General features: G+C 47.7%; 1 protein-coding gene across 10 annotated transcripts in view; it reads left to right on the top strand.

Annotated features, from left to right (window-relative positions):
* The window catches only part of chb (CLIP-associating protein), a 689,317-nt gene that overhangs the window by 120,832 nt on the left and 544,851 nt on the right, over positions 1-23,634 (top strand). The window contains exon 1 of one of the 10 annotated variants that reach the window (XM_076191886.1): positions 23,194-23,274. The exons of the other annotated variants lie outside the window; for them this stretch is intronic. Coding sequence (XP_076048001.1) covers positions 23,209-23,274 — 66 coding nt within the window. The 5' untranslated portion in view covers positions 23,194-23,208. Of the gene's footprint in view, positions 1-23,193; positions 23,275-23,634 lie in introns of those variants that run through there. 10 annotated transcript variants of the gene reach the window in all.

The following is a 23,634-nucleotide window of genomic DNA, read 5'->3' as shown; positions in this document are numbered from 1 at the left end:
TACACGGCACAAGCAAATTTTGATGGTTATTGGTTGAATCATATAATGTTAGGCAAGATGTGAGCAGGTTAAGGTTAGTCTTAGTCATCGTTCTAAATAGTGTATTGAGGATAGTTAAAAAATACTGTTGATATTGTTACCTCTCGATCTTTCAGTAGCGTTCATATGAAGGTAGCAGGGTCAAGTCTTGCGGTTTTTCTCAGCGAGTCACTGGTTTGTCGCAGTTATCCCTTGCAATTTGGTTTTACGCCAACGGGAAGTTGCCGCACACATGAATGAAATAGCCTAGCGGCAGCCAAAATAAAAGGGAAAGTGCCGTCCTCCACGACCGAGGCTGTCGAACCATTTTCACGTGTACCCCAAACTTATGAATTGCTGTTCTTTAACCTCCTGGAGATCATAATTTCAACACTAGATTTAATCGTTTTGCATCCAGTAACTGCTAGTAACTTTTGGTTGGCTCGTGAACCACCATGGGCCACTAGGGTTCCATGGACCACAGGTCGAGAACCACGTCTCTATGGAATGGGCTAATCAAAGTATGTTTCAACTCCTTTGCTACAGGTGGGGTGCCAAATTGAAAGAAAATGTGCCACCAGGTGTGAAGACGAAGGCATTCTCCTGTTGTGGTTGAACAAACAAGACACCAGGATGTCTCTGGAGGTCTCAAGGATCGCAGAGACCACCTTGGGTCTCAGAACAGCCCAGAGGTCGACTTCCAAGGAGCACGAATTGGAAACATAAGGCCAAGGTATCCGAAGGTGTTGGAAGTTCCAGTTGGCATGGGTCCGGGCAGATCGCCCTGGGGGCGGGGCTTTGGATGCAGTGGTACTGGGGAATTCGTTGACACTGGAGGAGGGTGAGTAAAGGAGGGGGCGTGGTCATGGAGGAAAGAAGGAGGGGCTAAGAAAGGAGAGAGTTGATAGGAAAGAAGAAGGAAAAGGTTTAGTAGTGGGGTGACTTATGCAGCCTCCGTGAGGTGGACACGTGCTCAGGTGGAGGTTTCACATCTAGTGTGCAAGGAGGTACCCCCGCTCTCTCTCTCTCTATCTCTATCTCTATCTCTATCTCTATCTCTATCTCTCTGTCTCTATCTCTATCTCTATCTTTCTCTCTCTCTCGTCTGTCTGTCTGTCCGTCCATGCCACCGCAGTCACCACCATCTCTCGTTCATTCCAGCTGTTGTTTTCCACCTGTCCTAACCATCTGGCTTCCATTACTACTGCCACCACGAAGTATTACCTACACTACAAACTTTTACTACAAATTTTTACCCATACCACTGTCCAACAGTTGTCACCACCACCACAAACACCACCACTACTACCTCCATCCACACCACCACCACCACCTTCACCTTCACCTTCAAGGATGCCCGTCCCACGTAATGCACCAACAAGGAAGTCAATTAGTAATTTAAAAGTTGGTGGAAGCATTACCAGATATGTTGTCATGATTATTTTAGAATCGCCCAAGACCGGTTCCGGTTTAGTAGGGGAACCTCGCTGTTACGCGTAGTCCCTTAGTGCGCGTGCGCGCGTACGCCTAGACTTGCGCGAGAAGTATGCGCTATAAAATCTAAATATACAGATTCTATCCTCTTGCGAGTAGTCGGAACTCAAAAGTACCGTCCCGTCGCCCTGCCTCGGTCCAAAATCACAAAACGTCCTCGGGGTAGTTGATGTCATGTCGCTTCCAAAGAGAGAGAGAGAGAGAGAGAGAGAGATGTATGGAGGGAGGGACGGACAGACAGACAGACAGACAGACAGACACACACACACACACACACACACACACACACACACACACACACACACACACACACACACACACACACACACACACACACACATAATTATAAAACCTACTTCATGTACATACTTTAGTATATGTTTACTCGCCTTTGGTTGTGTGAGTAGCGTTGAGAATGTTCTTGTAGAATACGCGTTTTGTGGTTGAGGTCCGGCCGTGGTCAGGGTCAGGTCAGGTCAAGAGTGCACTGGAGGAGAATACTGGAAGTAACACACTGAAGGACAGGAAGAGAACAAGCTATGCAAGAGAGCATACTGAAGCGAAATATATGCCATAGGTGACATAGAAATTGGGACGAACAGAGCAGTTCCCCAAATAGGAAGACTGTAAATGGAACGAATGTGTTACTGACTGGACCCCAAGCATGGAAAAGGGAAGCTAGACAGAAGGTAGAACAACGATATAAAGAAGTTTGCAGGGGATGTGTGGCAGAGGTTAGGAGAGGCCTTTGAGTAGTTGATGGCGTAAAAGTGACGTCATATTGACTCCAAATAGTGTTCGTGACCTGAGACCATAGGGTTCTGATAGTTCTCATTGGGTGAATGACCTTGGGTGCAACGGAAGATGACCTGATTTTTGGTTTCACGAAAACATAGTAGGGGAAGTTGTTATTTGTTTGCACTCTTGTTTATGTTTTTTGTGAGCGGGGGAGATAGAGAAGTTGATCGTTACGTTAAGTGGCACTTAGTGGCACTAAGACGAACTATTTGGGTCGATGATTCTTACTTGTATGTGTGTGAATACCTTTTTAAGTGGCTTATTACTTAATATTTTATGTGGGGTGTGAGCCAGGAGGTATAGGGTAGCGGGTGATTTTGTTATTTTTTTCGAATGTTCCTAGATAGTAGGAACAGGTACGTGCAGTGATGTGTGTGCGTGCGTGTGTGTTGATGTTCATATTTCATATACCTGTACAGTATTCGGTTTTATAGTATAGCTTGTTAAAGAAATATTTGTTCATTGCACACATTATCCTCATATACACAACTGAGGCTACGCGTTATTCCCATGACTGACACACACACACACACACACACACACACACACACACACACACACACACACACACACACACACACACACACACACACACACACACACACACACACACACACACACACACACACACACACACACAAAATCCTAGTACAGGAGTCGGCAACCTCTGGAAGAGGCTGTGACAGTTTCTTTGATCTGTAGCCTACTATGCGTGCTTAAAATAAAGTAAATTCATGTGTACCGTTTTATTGCAGTGGGGATGCCAGTAAATGTTAATTCCTGGACGACTTGGTTTTAGCTTGATCTCTTGTTACATTTTGTTGTTTAAAACATTCATGTATTGATATTATTTTCCGATGCTGTGACAAGTTTTCAAAATCGTCTGGTGTGCCAGGTCAACCCTATCACGCACCTTGTTTGGCACGCGTGCCAGAGGTTGCCGAACCCTGTCCTAGTAGCTAACCCAGCACTGAACATGAAATGTTTTTTGGCAGCGGCGTCATAAGAATAGAAGCGCTGGTGAATCGCCGGTAGCCAAATCAAACGCTATCTCCATTTGGCTTACCGGTAATTAGTATTCTCTCTCTCCCTCCCTCCCTCCCTCCCCACGTATCCGTAATTGGCAAGTCCTTCGTAATACAAAATTTAATTTTGATTTTATCGTGCCTTATTGCTATTTGGGTTCGCACTGATAAATGAAGGCTATTATATATTCTCGTTGAAGTGGGCTTTCAAAAGCGCCGTATTTATTCATGGATAAAAGATAGATAAAATGAGAGACATCTAATATGTTTCCTGTCAGAGTTGAAGCTGTGTTTTGGAAATCATCCCAGGCGTGTCACTGTACAGCAACCGTATGTGAATTTAACATTGCCAGCTGCCTTATTTGTGTTTCTTTGCTGTTGTTGACCAGCTGTGTCAGTCAAAGTGCCAGATATCAGCCTTGTACCCACCTTACACTCTTTGGAAAGATGAAGAGTGGGTGATCTAGTAGAGGTATTTAAATGTATCAAGGGCTTTAACAATTTGATGCAAGCGAGGTCACTATATTAAGACAGCTGGGCAGGACTTGTAGTAATTGATTTAAATTTGACAAATTTAGTTTTAAGAAGGAAATAGGCAAGAACTGGTTTACCAAGAGTTGTTAACGAATTGAATAGCCATTGTAACCATTCAGTGAAGATTAGATAACTTTATGGATAAGGATGGTAAGTGGTAATGGACATGGAACTACTTAGTGTAGGCCTTATGGTATCTTGCATTCTCCTTCATTCTTATGTTCTTATGTTTTACAATTGAAGTCGACAAAGATGGGGGACTTGGTGGGGGGGATTTGTGTAATCGGCCAGATCTCTCCTTCCTCAAACGAGTGTATAAACTTACAGTTTTGAGAGACAAATTTTTGCTTGTCTGTTATTGTATTGGCCTACAGAGGCATAACGAATTTTGTCTGAAACGTAGTTAGAAAGAGAAAAGGAAACTTCTTAAATACACGCGCACGCTCATTTCGAGTATTTAGATAATTTTTGTAGTAAAGAAAAATGGATATTAACAGTTATTCCTTAAAGTAAGATTAGTACAGGAAGAGAGTGTGTGTAAGAGAGAGATAGAAGTAGAGAGAGAAAACGAGATTGTACTTGTAATTCGTCGCCGATAAATATCGCTTCTATCCTTAGGACTAAGAAGAGAGAGAGTGAGAGATGAGGGTGTTAATGGTGGAGCGAGGAGAGAATGCGTCTTCACGCCATATTTTATGAGTCCTGTGACTATGACAAATGCGTTTCTCTGCTTAGAAGAGGTTTTTCATAACATTAGTGACGGTCTGGCGTCACACTCGAGATGCGGCGGGGGAAGAGTGCTATGTCTCCGTCCTGTGCCACCGAGGCTGGGGTGCCACGGAAGTGAATGAAGTAGTCATGTGGCACTTAGAATCAGAGGAAGAGTGCCACCCGGCACCCATGGGATTGATATGACTTTTGCAAGGTGGTGTGTCTGTCTTTTGTCCATGGTGTATTTTTATTCGTGTTACAGGCGATGTTGGCGAAGATCTCTATTCCCGAGTGACACTTTTCAAAATTACCTGGCACCTTAATGTTGATGTGGGACAGAGGCTGTTTATTTATTTTTATTTATCTATTGCCGAGTGTCGTCACCGCAGCAACCGTTTTGGGCGGAACAAGTCACGCCCCCTTTTGCCCTCTGACCAGTCAGGCTCGCTCTCAAATGAAGCGTATGGAGTGAAAATGTGCTTACGAGAGTTGTAAGGCGGTGTGTGATTGGTCGGGGAATGAAAGGGGGCGTGGCTTCGTCCGTTTCGTCGCTTTCGCAGCATCAACTATTCAAAGACCTTTCCTAACATCTGGAACACAACCCCCACAAATTTCTCTATCGTTGTTTTGTGCTTCATATTTCCATAAATTAGTTTTACATTGAATTTTTTCTTCGTTTCATTGCTTATGTACCTGTTTCTTCGACGGACGCCTATGTTGTAATGTAAATTTATATAGATTTCCGTCATGTTAAGAGGAAGAGATCATAGGGGGTATTGATTGCTGAAGTTGTATGCAGTCGGTATTGTAGGGACTCGATTGATGTTCTTACGGGTCAGTCACGCATTTTCCACACAAAAAGAATGACGATCACTCCCATTTCTTATCCCTTTGCTTTGCTACCCTGACCACTTTTCTATCTCTATCCAGAACCTGTGCTAGAGGGGTCCCGTCGGCAATTTGTGCCGGGGCTCAAGAGCTCAGAATACCCCCGCAACGTCCCCCCCCCTCAAGAACAAGCATTTTCTACTATCCCAGCCCGACATACATTTACATTCACACACACAAACAGTGTACCTATCACGTCACACTTTTTATTAGTATTTATTATTAATTATTGTAAATTTACTAGACATTAAATCCTGAATTCTGAGAAAGATCTTTGCCTTGGGGCCCCACGGGGGTCTTATACCGTTTTACGAAGTTTTTGTTGGAGGCCCTATAGCTTCACCTCGGTACGATATTGTCCCCGGGGAAAGAAGTGCTGGTGATTAACCATGAAATACCAAAGGTTAAAGGGCGCGGCCGGGCTTGCGGGGCCACCGGGACGCCGCCTACGTGAGGGTTGGCCACTAGCGCCGTGCACGGCCAACTTTGGCCTGGGCGCTCCACCCTGGGACACCTGGGAGGCCCACGGAAGAGGAGCAGAAGGAGCAGCACCTGCTGCAGGGGCAGTAGTAGTAGGAGTAGCAGTAGTAGTAGTAGTAGTAGTAGTAGGAGGAGGAGGAGGAGGAGGAGGAGTTGTAGTTGAAGTTGTAGTATTGTCAGATTTATAGCCATTGAACTGCTTGAGAAAAATCTTGCCATACACTGTTCGTTCTATAAGGATAGGGCTTGTGACTAATATAAAGTAATACAATGTAGTGATAGTTGAAGTAGTTGTAGTAATAGTGTCGGTGTATATCGAGGGTGGTAGCAGACATTCACTCCGCATCCTTGCGGCTGATAAAAGGCCTATATATTTCATATCAGGAGTAGTTTGGCGTGGACTCTCTTGAGCTCATGTCAAAGGGACTTGTGTGCGTCACCAGGATGTGCGCGTCTTGGCCGCTCTTTTTGCCTTGAGAATTAATTAACTTCCCTCACTCTATTTGTGCGTCAAGTTTGCTTTGTTGCGGTGTGTGCCGCCGGCCCGCAATGAATGTCACACCCACCTCTTGCGGATCGAGACCCCAAAATGGAGGTAAGGAAGGTGGCAAATGAAACGTTAAGGTCAAAGTATGGTTTTTTATTCATTATTTTAATGAAATTCCATACTCTAGCCGGTATATATATATATATATATATATATATAGATATATATATATTATATAATATATATATATATATATATATATATATATAATATGCATGCGTGGGTGAGACTTCCATTCGCGCGCTTTCGTGGTTTGCACTTAAAGGCGTACGAAGAATGCAAACAGTGCTAATTGCCTCTTGGAACGTCCTATAAAGGTAGGAGGACGACGACGAGGAGGAGGAGAGGGGGCAGGCAACTGGGTCGGAGTGGTTGCGGTTATTTGGTCGGCAGGGTCCAGTGACGTGCCATGAGTGTGGGCGGGGCGGAACTAGCATTTTCCTCCTTCTCTCCCTCCCCCTCCCCCCCTTTTCTCTCACCCCTCTTCTCCCAACCCCTCCTCCTCTCCCAACCCCTCCTCCTCTCCCAACACCACCTACTCCTCTCCCAACACCACCTACTCCTCTCCCAACACCACCTACTCCTCCTCCTCCTCCTCTCTCTCGTCTCCCTTCTCCTCCTCCTCTCCCTCTTCTCCCTCCTCCTCTCCCTCTTCTCTCTCCTCTTCCTTCCCCCTCTTCTCCCTCCTCGCCCTCCACCCCTCCTCACCCCCCTCCTACCCCTCCTCACCCCCTTCTTCTCCCTCTTCTCCCTCCTCCTCCCCCTCTTCTCCCTCCTCTCCTCCTCCTCTCCGCCTCTTCGCCTCCCCGTGGTGTGTGAAGAACCGAGATTTAGTGGACAAAGTAAAGCAGGTCCCAAATTTCCCTTCTCAGGAGAGCTGCCAGGACTCGTAAACCCCTTCACCACCGAGGTCTTGCATTCGATTAGTTTAGGGTTCGAATCTCGCACTCTTCTCCGATTCCCAGCAGTGACTCTGATCTGCCCTAACCGTCCAGTTGCATAATAGGGCAAAGGTGACTGCTTCGGCCGCAAATATTCAGCGCCTCCTGGCGCCGAGGGATGGAAGTGCCACAGGGCTGAATAAAATCGCTTGGCGACCAGCCAGATTGAAAGGAAAGGTGCCATCCCGGTACACAGAAGGTTGACAGAGGGGTGCCACGGAGATGAATGGAGGGAGTGCCATGCATAAGAGGGAAGTGCCACGCGGCGCGGAAGGGTTTAAACCCGTAAAGCTGTCAGGGCTCTGTGGGGAAGCACAGGGGGTGTCTGGCGCCGCACCAGCGTCAGGAGGGCTCTGCATTGTTGAGGTCGTTTCCATCTTTAGCGAGGCTGGTTGCAACTTCCAACATCTTTCTCCCTCTCTCCCACCTTTCTCCCTCCTCTTTCCTCTCTCTCTCTCTCTCTCTCTCTCTCTCTCTCTCTCTCTCTCTCTCTCTCTCTCTCTCTCTCTCCATTCTTAGTATATGATGTCAGGAAGTGGCAGAAAATATACACAGAAATATTGGCCATAAAGGGCCGTTATGGAAAGACTAGGGCAAATTGTGTCGATGAGGTAACTGAGTGTTCCTTACTTCTCCTCTATTATGGTGACGCCAACATGACGCGTAGCAGATTGAGTCAAGGGAGGTAATTTGCAGGAGTGACGCGATTTAAGTCAGCACGTCGCACAAATCAAAGAATGTTGGGAGAGGCCTGTCTTCAGTGGTGGACTTGGAATGGTTGGAGGCTTGTTGGTAACTGGATCGGAATGGTTTCGGTGATTTTTGCAGGAGTGACATGGCAGAAGTTTTCGCGGATGTAATTGGGGGAAGCCTTTGTTCGGCTGTGGATTTCTGAATGGCTGATGACTCGAAAGAAAGAAGAGGAAGAAAAAAAATCGACACACCGAACGCGGGTGACCTTGTGGAGGATGTAAGTCCTGCGGTCGGTCCTGCATTAATGCAGGACTCTGCGAATTTGGCAAGTGACTTGACTGGACGGCCCCGAGTTGGCGCCGTCCCCGCGGGTTTGAACCACTTCCCACGCTGAGGGGACGACATAGTAAAAGAGAGACCCGTTTATGGGCGGTGGTGATGCCCAAACGACGCGAAGGTTCGGTTTATCCGTCCAACCATCTCGTCGATGATTGGCGCAGTCGGGCGACACTCGTCCAGGAGGTTGAGGGAGGCCTTTGTTTAGAAGTGGACTCATGTTGGCGGATAGCTTGACTTGAAGAACAAGGAGAAGTGGTAGAAAGGAATAGAGGGAAAAATAGAAATAGAAAAAGGTGGAATTGTGGACCTGGAAGACGGAAGAGAGGGGGAGAGAAAGAGAAGGAAAGAGAGGGATATATATAAAAAAGGAATTATAAGGAGCTGTAGAGAGAAATAGTGATTGAGCATGTGCATTTGTACGCTTGGTATATGGGCGAGTTGATGAAGATGTATGGATTTGTGTATATGAGCAACGATGTGTAAGTGGGCTACCCGCGCGTGTGGGTGTGATGAATCTGGGCAGGCGTGCGTGGGTACGGGTCGAGGCCAGCACCATCTCGATTAATCCTTTTGTAGCATTTTACGACTCTCGTCCTCTTTGTAGCTGTCGTCAGGCGATTTTATTCGGGTGTGAGAAGCCTTGTCTGCTGTGCCAGGGTTAAGAATATATATAAAAAAATCACCTATTCTATTAACCTCCCCCCCCACACACACACACACTTCCCCTAAGCTCTCACTCCCATACTCTCCCTAGGAACGTCCCTCAAACCCACCTGAGTGTCTCTCCCGGATCTATCCTCACATACTTCCTCATGGACTCTCTCTCGGAGTCTCTTTCTCAGACTCTCCACCTGGACTCTCTCCTGTATTTTCCCTCTGTCCTTTATTTTTTCTCACGGACTCTCCCTCCTAGAATCTCCCTCCCGGACTCTCCCTCTGCCCAAGCTAGCCCCGCCCTGTCCATAGTATTTCTCACATCAATCACGATCAATTTCAGCCTGACGCTGAGCTCATCAAATTCCTCTTCAAGTTCCCGAGAGATCCAATCTTGGCCGTTTCCCCGAACGGCACTTTAACTCCACCCAATCCTCCTCTTTCTCCTCCTCTTCCTCCTCTTTCTGTAGCCGTCACTCCCGCCCGCCGCCATCGGGAGGAAGAATGGGGACGGGAGTGAGTGGGGCTGTGCCCTCAAGCTGGTTAGCGTTTTTGAATCAGACACGCTCTTTAAAGTACATTGTATCACGCTCTATCCGCGCACTCTCTTCCCCACCACTCCCACCACCAGTACCGTCACTATCGTCACTACCAACGTCACCATAACTCCAATACCGTCATCACCATGACTGCCACTGGCATCTTTACTGCACCTACTACTACTACCATCACCGCCACCATCTTCACTTGTACCTACTACTCGTACATATCGCACACCACACATCACCCGCTCTCTACCACCACTACCACCAGCGCTACCATCATCAGCTGGTCTTGTTTTTCTCTAAAGCGGTGAAGTGCTCCCCCCCCCCCGCCATTTTTCCACCTCATGGGGCACTGAGTGGTCTGAATGCAGAACGGGAGCGGGTAGGAGGGGGGAAAGGCGATTGATTCCGGAGCAACGCGCCGACGGAGATTGTGTGTTTGCGTGTGTGTGTCTGCTTATGCAGCATTACTCTTTTCAACCCACCCCCAGTTCGACTTAATCCAATCAAACCTATTCAGCTTACTCCCTCCTAGACCACACCAGCCCAACCCAACCCAGCCCAGCCCAGCCCAGTCCATTCCAGCCCAATACACTTTCCAGTCCACCACAGTCCACTCCGGCCCAGTCTACCCGCAGCCCAAAATCTAGCCCCGGCCCGACCTAATCCAGCTCACATCTAAGTCCAATTCCTGCATCCCGCCCCAGCCCTTACCATTCCATCAATCCCGTCCCGCCCCATTCCATTCCGTCGTGTCCCAACTCTACCCAGTCTGACGTAGCTCCACCCCATGACGTCACGTCCTAGATCAATCCCAGCCCCAATGGGACCCATCTTAACCTAATCCTACAAAACCCCAACTACGGCAGCTAAACGCAAACTACCTCAGCCTACCCGCTCTCATCCTGAACCCATTTCAACCCAAAACAACCCAAGCCAAACCCAAACTCAAACCCAAACCCGTCTCAAATCCAAGCTGACTTACATTATGAGAACATCCATCATAATAATGAAACCTGAAAATCTAATGATCGGCGCACAATGGCGCAATACCTCCGTTAGATCGCAGAGGAGGTAGCTGACCTTTAAAGTAGAACGGGAGCAAGGGCAACCTTCATTGGAGTAGGAGGTGCCGGGGGGTGGGGGGGCGTGGCCCTCACAGGAGCTGCTAACCACAAGGGACCCCTGGCATCGGGGTCGTCTGAGGCAGCGTCTAGCAGAAGGAGGAGGAGGAGCGGCAGAGGCCGTCAACTTGTGACCCTTCCACTCTGGAGGTGGTTTTTCCCTCGAGTTAATAAAATCTTATAGCGGCTGCCAGGGCGAAATAAAAAGAAAACTGAATGTGTCGGTCGAGGCAGTTTGAACCCATTCTTTATGGAGAGAGGCTTACCCCAGCTGATTAAAATTGCCTGACGAGTGCTAGTATTAAATGAAAGAAAAATAAGGAAATGGTTGAATCAGGCATCGTTCAGTTGAATAAAATCGCCAGGCCGCGGTTTGAATGTAGGTTTATACAACAACTATGGACGCTTTCTTATGTACCACGAGTATTTTTCCCCTCCGATAACCAGTGTGTGTAGAGGGGGTGGGAGAATTTTGAGGTAGAAAGGAGCTCTAATAAAAGTTCAAAGTGATCAGTATTCTTCTTGGAGTGGATATTAGTCTTATCACAAAATAAACTGACAAAAGAAAACTTAGGTGACTGTGGTCCATAGAGGTATCACTAAAGGTCTTACAATGTGAACTGCACGTGGCTTTTGCGGCAAATACTTCATACTGGACCACAATGAGGTCTTCACGAGTCTGTAGTATCACATGCACTGTTTCCACCCAGACCAGGACGAAATATGTCCAGTGTCCCACCATACTGAGGTGTCAAGGTAACGCGTAACGGGGAGCGAAAAATGACCTTTGTAGCGGTTCTGAACAGGAAGAAAGAGAGAGAGGGCGAGGTGACCTTTAGCACGCCCGGGGCAGAGGTCAAGGTGCGTCTTCTTCCAGAGTGCTAAGACCCTCTTGCTCGCGTTCTCTATCTCTCTCTCTCTCTCTCTCTCTCTCTCTCTCTCTCTCTCTCTCTCTCTCTCTCTCTCTCTCTCTCTCTCTCTCTCTCTCTCTCTCTCTCTCTCTCTCTCTCTCTCTCTCTCTCTCTCTCTCTCTCTCTCTCTCTCTCTCTCTCTCTCTCTCTCTCTCTCTCTCTCTCTCTCTCTCTCTCTCTCTCTCTCTCTCTCTCTCTCTCTCTCTCTCTCTCTCTCTCTCTCTCTCTCTCTCTCTCTCTCTCTCTCTACACCTCTCTCTCTGTGTGTGTGTGTGTGTGTTTGTTTCTCTATCCTTCATTCCCTCCCTCCCTTATCCGTAACTACCTACCTCTCTCCTTCCCCTCCGCTTCCTTCCTCTCCCTCCCCCTCGTGCTCAGAACCCTTCCACTCAGTTTTGTAGTGAAGGGAGAACCCTGTAATGGATGCAGAGCGAAACGCGAAATTTACTGAGGCGAAGCGCAACGCTGACGGAAGATTCACTCACCACCCCAGTCCCAAGAAATGGGAAGTGAGAAACCCCTCTCATTTGCGGTTAGCCTTTTTTTTCCAGCGGGTTCCGGGAATCGAACTCACGACCACCTGCTCATGAGTTCGACACGGTATCCACTGGGCTACCGGGAAAATAGGCCAAAGTGTCATATGAAACCTTTCGGGTTCCACGGAAATGAATGAAATGACGGTCTGAATAGAATAAGAAGGGCCATAATTCCGGAAAGGGAACCAACCTTTTCCACGTTACTCGTGCAAACTTCAAGTTGTTTCCCCACATTGTAATTGGTCTTCCTCCTCCAACATCATTTGGGATCCATTGCACCTGCTCCATCGGCCAACTTCCCTTCTAGATCATTGTTCCGCTCATGTCCGCATGTTCTACTTTATCAAATATTTTTCACTCCAGTCTGTTTCTATTACCCAGTTTGCTCTCTTTTCACGCCTTTCTTTGTTATTCCTAATATCAATCCCTCGGGAACGAAAGCAGACCGTCGGTCTGGTAAGGGGATCAGCTTGAATCAATCCATGAATCGCATTAGCCATTCAAATTCCACTGCTAAACAAAGGCCTCGCCCAGTTTTTCCTGTGAGTCGCAGGACTGCGCCAATATATGCCACGTCACTCCTGCAAACTTCTCTGTTATATATCTTTACCTGTTTGGTGTCCCTCCTACACGGTTTCCATCTCCCGGCGTCTAGCCAGTACCACCCTTGCTCCATCACTTACCCTCTGCTTACTTAAAGGTTTCTGCAGACATTGATACCAGTTCATTGTACATCTCACGTCCATTGGCAATAACTTCTTTAAGTCCCAGAGCTGAAAAGAATCGCCTGGCGTCACCCAAAACGAAATATTCAAAGTGTGTTACGCAATTGGTATTAATGTGTATGAGACGACAAATCCGTTGTAGATGACCATGGCACGTCGGTCATGAGAGCTAAGCTTCCCCTGTCCTGCCATTGGAATAGAAGAGATTAGTCAGACGCTTATGGATAAGTTGATTGTACATGAATAGAATATACAAATGAACTCAACTCGCTCACGTAACTCGCAGCTCTAAATCCGTTTAGAATCGTCGTATTCTGTGTCACAGGCTCAAATACAGCCCGTGGGAGTGGGAACATAAAAAAAAAAATGTGTATTGATGTTGTTTAAGGACACAGGAGCCCCCTCGAAGGTCTTGCTTCCATTGAAGTTGATGTTAACGGGACCCTACTACCGACTGTGGATGGTCTCTCGTCTTGTGGCCTTCGTGCGACAGCAAAGGGTCTGCTCGCCTTAGAGGGCTTAAGTCCGATAATCCCCGGCAATCGCCCCTCCACCTACTGTCTCGTCTCCCCCTCCCACGCTTCATTTTTAAGAGATGGTACGCGTGGAAGAGGGAGACCAAACGCAAGGTGGAGGGACGAATGAGAAAGGTTTGAAGTAGTGATGTGGCAGAGGTGAGCACAGTGGGTTTAACGGGGAACTCCGAATGTGTGTATTTGTGTAGTGTTTAGTATTTCGTCGGCAGTAACAAATCCCCAAAATATTTATTCCAAAAACTTGCGCAGAAAGTAGTAAAATACACACAGGTGGCTTAATCAGACTTCGAAAAAGTGTGTGTGTGTGTGTGTGCGCGCGTGTGTGTGTATGTATATGTACATTATGTATGTATGTACACACAGGTGGCTTAATTCGACTTGGACCATACCTTAAGTTAATCTGCCCCGTGCAGGTTTCGGGGGGCGCCGGATCCTCGCGTTCCCTCCGGACCCCGGGACGATCGTGTCCGAGCGGTCCAACCGAGGGGCCGGGCACCCTTCCACACCTGCGGCGGCGACGTTGAAGTTCGGAAACGGCGGAGCCAGCGTGAAGCGACGGAGGGAGGTGCGCCGTCGTCAACAGCAGGCTGCCGGGGGAGATGCATCCTGATTGTCACTAGCTGAGCGGGTTCCTCCTCCCAAGCAAGGAACGACGAAAGGACTTCGCCGGGAAGAGGCTGCAGGAGCAGGGCTCACCCAGCTGGAGAAGTCGTCGACGGATCGAGTCTGAACCCAGCAGCCTGCTGTTGACGACGGCGCACCTCCCTCCGTCGCATTACGCAACGTCGCCGCCGCAGGTGTGGAAGGGTGCCCGGCTCCTCCGTCGAACCGCTCGGACACGATCGTCCCGGGGTCCGGAGGGAACGCGAGGATCCGGCGCCCCCCGAAACCAGCACGGGGCTGATTAACAGATGGTACGGTCCACGCCGTATACAGACTTGCACACATACACACATACTTACATACATACATACATACAGTACATACATATGGATGTATACATGCATAGTGTTCTACGGGCCGTTGTTATTATTATTATTATCTATCATTATTATTATTATTAGTAGTAGTAGTAGTAGTAGTATAGTGATTGCTACTACTGTTGTTTATGTGATTTCGTTTTTCCCCTGCGGGTACTGTTAGCTTATCGTTCAAAAACCATTGGGAGATCAAGCGCCGCGGCAACATAGACTCGCATTTACCCCTCTGTAGACCTGAAGATATTATTTGAACAAATAGATTACTAACTAGGTAAATATATTAATAGATAATCAAATCATGGTGGATCAAACGCCGCGACAACGCGGCTCGCACTTCCACTTTGTAGACCTGAGGATCATCCTGGCATGCTCCCAGGCAAACTCCTGATCCATCTACCTGTCTACAGGTAGATTCGATGTATTTGTCGAGGCTGCGCTCTACCACAATAACAGAAAAAGACAAAAAATAAAGAAAAGTATGAGACTTCTTGTTCTGCGTAGGTTGGCGTCTTTGGCTTGATCCCAATGTTTGATGTTGTTCTTTGGGATTCCAGTCGGGACTTGACTTCCTTGGGCTGAATTTTGATCGACGGTTACCCCCGTCTCTCTCTCTCTCTCTCTCTCTCTCTCTCTCTCTCTCTCTCTCTCTCTCTCTCTCTCTCTCTCTCTCTCTCTCTCTCTCTCTCTCTCTCTCTCTCTCTCTCTCTCTCTCTCTCTCTCTCTCTCTCTCTCCCCCTAACTCTTTCCATCCCTCGCCCTCTCTCTTTTTCCTCTCCTTCCTCTCTCTCTCTCTCTCTCTCTCTCTCTCTCTCTCTCTCTCTCTCTCCCGGTATAGATGCTGCATTATTCCCCATGGGATAGGCCGTCGGTCCTGCAGTGGATCCTCAAGGCTGAACACTTCATCCAATACGTAAGGAACTATTCTTTGTGCCTTATGCAGGCGCAGGGAGAGAGACGGGCCCTTGGGAGGCCGGACACGGTCATGGGGGCGGTGCTGTAGGTGGCGCTGTAGGCGGAAGGCGGAAGAGTAATGGTCAGGGTGCGGCCCAAAGAAGGCGCGAGGAGGACATGTGCGGAGGAACCCCGGGGTTTAAGAGATGTGGGTGCTCACCTGTTAGGGGAGGAAACTACTAATAGGGCGTTTATTTGTTTATTATTATTATTATTATTATTATTATTATTATTATTATTATTATTAATATTATTATTATTATTGTATTTATGCTCGCTGGCCTAGTGTGTTAGGTCGTCGCTACATGTCACGGAGGTCGAGTTGATGGCGTTTCGAACCCTGCCACCGGCGAGTTGAATTTAAGGCATGATTCATTAAGTTCCACATTACATAGTCTTCTGTAAGGGGCACCGTTTTTGCATACTGATAGGAGGGGTTTCTCGACGTTAAATCGAGTCGTCAAATAATTTATTCGTTTTTACGTGGAGGAAGGAGACCAGAGAGGTCGAGAGACAAGATAGACAATTTTGCAGGAGTGACGTAGCAGAGATTGGCAGTCGTGAAACTCATGGAAGAGGTTGGGAAAGGTCTTTGTTCAGCAGTGGACTCAGAATGGTAGACGAGTTGGATAAGGACTGCTCAGCCAACTAGACAGAATATAGAAAGACGTTTGCATACGACTCAACGAGGTGGATGAGGCTTTTGTTCAGCAGTGGACTCCGAATAGTTGATGACTTGGCACTCGACCACTGAAGGCTGTGGTCTCACGTGAACTGGGCTGGCATCGCTCGTAAGAGGGCGTCATCTGTTTTGGCTTGTGCGTCGCTGCGGGTCACGTGTCCCTAAGAACTGCTGGTCACTTTATCTATACAAAACAAGCCACGCCCCTGCTGCTCACAATCAAAGCTGGCGTGGAGAGAGCGTGCAAGGTTGGGTGAGGATGTGGTTGTGGTCCCAGCAGCAATGGATTACTTTATCGTTTAGTTGTGTATATGTATGTATATATACAAATACACACACACACGCACACACACACACACACACACACACACACACACACACACACACATATATATATATATATATATATATATATATATATATATATATATATATATATATATATATACATACAATATATATATATTGTGTGTGTGTGGTGATTGGGTTGATGACGAAACATCACGTTGTACGGGCGATGATACTAGATACTAGCATCGCGCGCGTGGGCCCCCTACTCAAAAGGAGCGAAACCTGATAACATAATCAATCTTGTTGGGGTAAGGGTTTTCTTTTCTGGTAACTAATGTATGACATGACCCCGCTGACCCTCAAATGAACAAATATCTATTCAGTCAGGGCCAGGTGTCCCGAAGGGGCGTGTCGGAGGACTTTTAGGTCCTTATGTTATTGGTCAACATATATACAGAAATGAACGTAGCCAATCATAGATACTGAGGACGACTAGGTCCACCTTAGAGGAGCTATACACCTTTTCAGATGTTTCGTTTTAAGCTAACAAGCAAAGAGAAATCAGTCTTAAAATTGCAGCCCGAGAATAACCATACATAAGGTCTGTATCTGAATATCCATTCTCCCACACCCCGTACACTAACACTACTCAAATTCATAAAGTGCCAGTCAAAGCAAAAACATAAATAAAAATCATATGAAAGGAGAGATGGTCTCATTCAACATTACCATTCCTGAGATAAGCTAAAAGACTATTTCATACCCACATATTCGTGACTTTCCCTCTGGGCAGCTACCAAACCAACTTAGAGCATATATATATAATATATATATATATATATAATGTATTATGGAATAAATCACTAGTGACAGTGATGTAATTTAAATCATGAAACCCAGTTGTAGTGAGCTTCGAACCGTGGTCCGCGTGGTGCGAATACCACACGCTACCATTCCTACACACTGAACTACACAATGTTCTATGTGTGTATATATATGTATGTGCAATTACAATTTTACTGCGAAGGTCATCCGACATAACTTTCTGCCTTCCGGCATATCTACCTACCAGCTCGTATTTTGTCCTGCTAGCCTGCCTTCTTGCCTAATTACCTGTTCACTTTGCTCACCCATCAGGTGATCTGCCTGACTACCTCATGACCTTGTTGCTTACTACTCAGCTGACCCACCTGTGACCTGAAGAACACAACCGCCCATATAACAATTATCCTTTACGTATTGCACTCAACATTCATAACCACAATCTTGCGAAGCTGGAATAAGCCACTATGGAAAAGTCAGACTGGTCGCAACATCCCCTCGGGGGCGGGACGGTGGTCCTGCAATGGCCCGTCAGTGCTGACTAACCTTTTGGCACCCACTAACTCGCGGATTGGCGCGACGGTCCCAGGACAAGGTCGGCACGTGAGGTGGGGGTGGGGGCGGGTAGAGGTTTGGAGAGCGGGATCCAACATGCATGGGTAGATCTGGGCCTTGCTCGGGTCACATATCCAATCCCGTGGCATGGCATTGGTATTAATTCTTTCTCTGCGCTGGGTACACCCTACCCCCCCCCTCTCTCTCTTTCTCTCTATTTCCATCTCCCTCCCTCCATACCTACTTACCTACTTCATGTACAGTATAATCCGACGGAGGAGAACATGGCAAATTGCATTTGGCAGCATTCTGAAGCTGGTGGAATGGGTTGTAACAAATTCGATGAACTGCAACAACTGTATAATAGCATCCCACAGGCGACGTCGTCGACCGACCAAAGCGTGTTTGTATTCTCTTCTCATTACATTCTTCTTCTTCTTCCTATTCTTCTTCTGCCCGACCTCCCGTCGCTTCCTTCGTGCTCCCGGTTCACGAATAGAGGAAATTGCGGCGAGGCGGCCTGCAATCACGTTGATGCAGGAGGCAGCAGCAGCAGCCCGGGCGACCTCCGGGGCAGAGTGCTCCTCTGGCTTTCTATTTTAGCTCACCTGCACTCGCGGAATCCCCATCACCAAGTCAAGGCGAGTTATCAGCCTTTCGGGATCCATTGCTGAAAAAGACTTCTCACACTCTCCACGATCTATGTATGTATGTATATATATATATATGCAAAGTAGACCACTTGGAAAAAGTAACTAACGAAGCAGAGCGCTTTCGTATATTACATCTTCATATATATACTGTATATAAAGACATTCTGACGTGTTGGAGTAGGAAACACAAGTGTTAGTCCGAGTTCCCTTGAAAAAAAAAACAACATACCTGGGAAACTAGATGGGAATAAACTCAGACGAAGACGCGTGTTTACTACTCCCACTTACGTCACACACACACACACACACACACACACACACACACACACACACACACACACACACACACACACACACACACACACACACACACACACACACACACACACACACACACACACACACATATATATATATATATATATATATATATATACGTATTGATTAATTGATGTTTAAAGGTCAATTTTTCAGTAATATGGAGCCCATTGATGAACAAGGGCCTCTCAACCTCTTCTCCGAGTAGCACGATTGTGCCAACTTCGTCCACGTCACTCTTACAGACTTATGTCTGGTCTCTATCTTAAATGATTTCAGTCTTCTGCCGCTCCTCAATTGAATATATTTGTCAGGCATTTGCCAGAACAAAAATATGGTAGAGTACATTGGTGTGTATTTTTTCGCGAGTCTGTGCGTGAGAGAGAGCTATCGATCTAATATCTGTTTCTCGTGGTACTGCATGTGTGCGTGTTGGCACCTGTTTACCTGCGATGGTACCAAACAAATGTAAGCCCTCTTATCGGTGTGCCATGCACAGGCGGGAGCGAAGGTAGAAGAGGGGCGCAGAGAAGGAGGCAGAGGACGGGGGCAGGGGAGGAAGCTGAGGTGGGCGGGAAGGAGGCAGAGGAGGGGGGCGGGAAAGGAGGCGGAGTGGAGGGAGGCAGGGGAGGTGAGTGGGAGGCAGAGGAGGGGGCGGGGAAGGAGGCGGATGGGAGGAAGAGGAGGGGGCGGGGAAGGAGGCGGAGGGGGTGGTGTGGAAGTAGGCGGAGGTATGGCGGAGCTTGTGTTTAGGGCTCATAAACGCCCACTTTTCGGCTTTGGAGTGACACAGTTTCCCGGATTTAGGGCGTCTGATGGCTTCTTCACGGTAGAAGCAAAAGCCAGATTGGGAGGCTCAAGTCCTGTCAAGCCATCAGGCTTTCGAAGTCCACTTGTAGACAAAGGCTTTCCCTATTTCTACCACGTCTGTCCTGCTAATTTCTCTATATTACTCCCCACACTTGGCAGGAGTGACTTGGCATCGGCTGGCTTGGTCGCACGGCTCGTGGAAGAGGTTTGGGGAGGACTTTGTTCACAGTGGACTCAGAATGGCTGATGACTTGAAACAGTTTGTTCAAGGTTCGTCGGGCACCTCTCCAATGGCTTGGGAGGTCTTGAATGAGCGACATGCCGGCGCTTGGGTGGAATTCAGTGCCAAGTGACACTGCCGTGGGCGTTTTAGGTAGAAGTGGCACTTGACAAAGGGTGACAGTGATGTATGGCGGGCCTTTGTCGCTTCTGAGGGCATCACATTGCCACATGCAACGGCGCCAGCATGTAACACACACACACACACATACACGCACACACACACACACACACACACACACACACACACACACACACACACACACACACACACACACACACACACACATAATTACAAATATAAATATGATAATTGGAAATCAAGGATATTGATTAAGTTGGAATTGTATCTGATTTTGAGGCAATGTATAATAAAATTGGAAAGCAGAGACGGGAACCAGCGACCGTTGCTCTTTTCCTGTATACAATTAGGTAAATAAACACACACACACACACACACACACACACACATATATATATATAAATATATATATAAATATATATATATATATATATATATATATATATATATCTGCCTCATTATGGATCGACAGGTCTCCTGTTGACATGTTTTATCATTGTATCTCGTACGCAGTCGCGCGCACCGCCACTGTGGCGACAGTACGAGAGATGGATGTTGGCCCGCCGAATGCAGTGTTCATCGAAACAGACAATAATACCTTTTCTACGAAGAGGATGACAGGGAGATGGGTAGAATACTCTGGCTGCAGGAAGAACGAAAGAAAGGGAGGGGGTGCCACGGATATTAATGAAAAATAGCTTGATGACAGCATGGAAGAAACGGGCCACCCGGAACAGATGTGGTTAGTGACTATAGTCTATAGACCTTTTTGTAGACGAAGGGCCATCTAAGACTTGTTTCACGCGTACAGACTTTTCGCCGTGCGCCGTCCACGGCACGTCCTGCTCTCAAATAACCATGGGTGTCTATAGATACTTTCACACGTCACGACCACGACGTCGTGTCGTGGACTACGCACGGTGAAAAGTCGATAAGTGTGAAACGAGCCTAAGGGATAATCGAAAGAGAAGTCCTTCGCTACGGAAGGGGCGCCACGGAGATGAATGAAAGAGTCTGGCGGCAGCCCGAATGAAAGACGAAATGTCACCGGGGACGCAAGAAGTTCGATTTCCTAAAAAGAAGCACGGTCAAAGTGAATAGGCAGCTGGGAGAATGGTGGATGTGCTCAGAACATTCATGAATTCAAAGGCAGGCATGAAAAGAAAAATGTACTCGGCGGGTGTGCGGCCGAAAATTGTATCGCGAGAATTTAGTGCCGCCTCGCAATGCGCCATTGGGTAAGAGTTATTAGGTAACGACACACACACACACACACACACACACACACACACACACACACACACACACACACACACACACACACACACACACACACACACACACACACACACACACACACACACACACACACACACACACACACACACTGGCACTCCAGTTCTGGTGTATGTGTGTAAGGTCGCATCATTACCCTTAGATCGGGCCATATATAAGCTCTAAACTTTCATTTGGACGGGTAATAGCTGTCGGTCAATTAGTGCAGTACGTGATACCAAGACCGTATCGAACCACACACGAAGTTTCGATGAATGCACGCGCGCACGCAACCGCCATCGCTTGTCGATGTTTACTATCTGTTTGATGCGACGGGGGGTGGATCTCTCTGCCCGTGTCGTGTTGCAGGCGAGGCGGCGGCAGCGGCGAGGGAACAGGCATCATCCTACAGGAAGAATGGCCGCAGCCACACCTCCTTGGGCTGTTGACCGCAACTTCGAAACCAGATCGACTCGCTTGGACAGGAGCTCTTGCACAAAATTGCTCGGTGTTATGTGGGATGTCTGTAACGTCGTCGCTGCTGAGATGAATAGAATCAGCTGGCGGTAGCCAGAATAAAGGGAAAGTGGCACCACCCAGTGTGGAAAGGGTCAAGAAAGAGTCTATCCCGTCCGTCCATAAGTTAAAGAAAACGGAATTGGGGTACCCAGGTTTACGTTTTCGCCAGATGCCATTTGTGTAGATCAAATTTCTCCTCGTAGACTTTAGAGGTTAGACCAGAGATCGTTCGTATAGTCTGTTTTGCAAGTTGGGTAAGGCGGGGTAGTCTGTCACTCCCCCTCAATCCCCGCCCCGTTGTTGTTTGTTCATTTTTGTAAGAACGCCTCCAACGTGTTGAGAAATTTTATGGAATTTTGTTGTGACCAACGCTAGGCAGTTTTCACTTGAGGCGTGATGGAGGTTCTATTTAAAAGTGTGACGTCCTCCTCCTCATTATCATCATCATCACCATCGTCGTAATCGTCGTCGTCATCATCGTATCATAATAATAATAATAATAATAATATCGTCACCATAATCATCATTATTATTATTCCCTCAATTTTGGCCCCAGTATCTTGTGTCCTTCCTTGTTCCTCGCATAGTCTCTCTCTCTCTCTCTCTCTCTCTCTCTCTCCTCCTTCGTCGACGCCATACCTCCTTTTCCCTTCTACCCTTGTCACTTCCCACCTTTCCCTCTTCCTTTTCCTTCACTGTCCCTTCGTCCCTCTCTTTCTGTCCCTTCTTTCACTTTCTCCCTTCTCCCCTCCCTCCCTCCCTCCCTCCATTCTCCGATCTGTCTCCCTTCTATTGCCCTTCTCTCTTCTCTCATTTCCTTCTCTCCCGCCTCCCTTTTCCTACTCGTCCTTTTTCCTATCCCCTTCCCTTTTATCTCTCCATTCTCTCTGTCCTTTCTCTCTCCCTTCTACCCCTCTGTCACTTCTCCTACCCCTCTCTCCCTTCTCCCACCCCTCTCTCCTTTCTCCCATCCTTCTCCCTTCTCCCACCCTCTCCCTTCTCCCACCCTTCTCCCTTCTCCTACCCCTCTCCCTTCTCCTACCCCTCTCCCTTCTCCCACCCCTCTCTCCCTTCTCCCACCTCCTTCCTTCTCCCACCTCCTTCCTTCTCCCACCTCCTTCCTTCTCCCACCTCCTTCCTTCTCCCACCTCCTTCCTTCTCCCACCTCCTTCCTTCTCCCACCCCTCTCTCCCTTCCCTCTCTCCCTTCTCCCACCCCTCTCTCCCTTCCCTCTCTCCCTTCTCCCACCCCTGTATCATATCCATTGCCCTTTCTTCCTCCTCGTCCTCCTCGTCCTCCTCCTCCTCCACCCGTCCATCCTTACCACCTCACTCCGTGACCTTGTGCCTCTCACCTGCCTTTACCCACGTCATCCCCCGGCCCGCCCCGCCCCCCTCGTGTGCCGCGCCTGGATTCTCGATTAATGTGTTTTTCCTTTTTCTTTCAGGTACGTTGCTGGTGTGTCCCAGGAGTACCCGGATATGTGTGATGGATGCCGGGTGTGCCAGGGTCGGGGGCACGTGAGTACCAGTTGTATAACGGTACACAGGAAATGCTGGTATGTGTGTGTAGGGATCTGTTTATGTATGTGTGTGTGTGTGTGTGTATATATATATATATATAGATATAGATATGTATATATATATATATATCACAACTAACACCACAGTCGGACGAAAGAAAAAGTTGCGTAAGCGGAACTATATATTTCGATTGCTACCTGCAATCCTCTTCAGTAGTACAAAGTGGCAGGGAGGAGGCTATCTTAAGTAGCAACCTCTTCCAAAAGAAAGGGAACATGAGAAAATAAAGAACATCACTGCCCCAACCCTAGTTGACCTGAGGCTGACACGAGGTCGGGTCAGGGGGAGGGGGAGGAAGCTTGTTGACAATATTTTTGGTGATGAATAGTCCTGAA

Source organism: Oratosquilla oratoria, chromosome 10, assembly GCF_046742065.1.
Source record: "Oratosquilla oratoria isolate Oo_2021 chromosome 10, ASM4674206v1, whole genome shotgun sequence".
NCBI classification, from domain to species: domain Eukaryota; kingdom Metazoa; phylum Arthropoda; class Malacostraca; order Stomatopoda; family Squillidae; genus Oratosquilla; species Oratosquilla oratoria.
The sequence above is the reverse complement of the archived record's forward strand: the minus strand, read 5'-3'. Positions and strand labels throughout refer to the sequence as shown.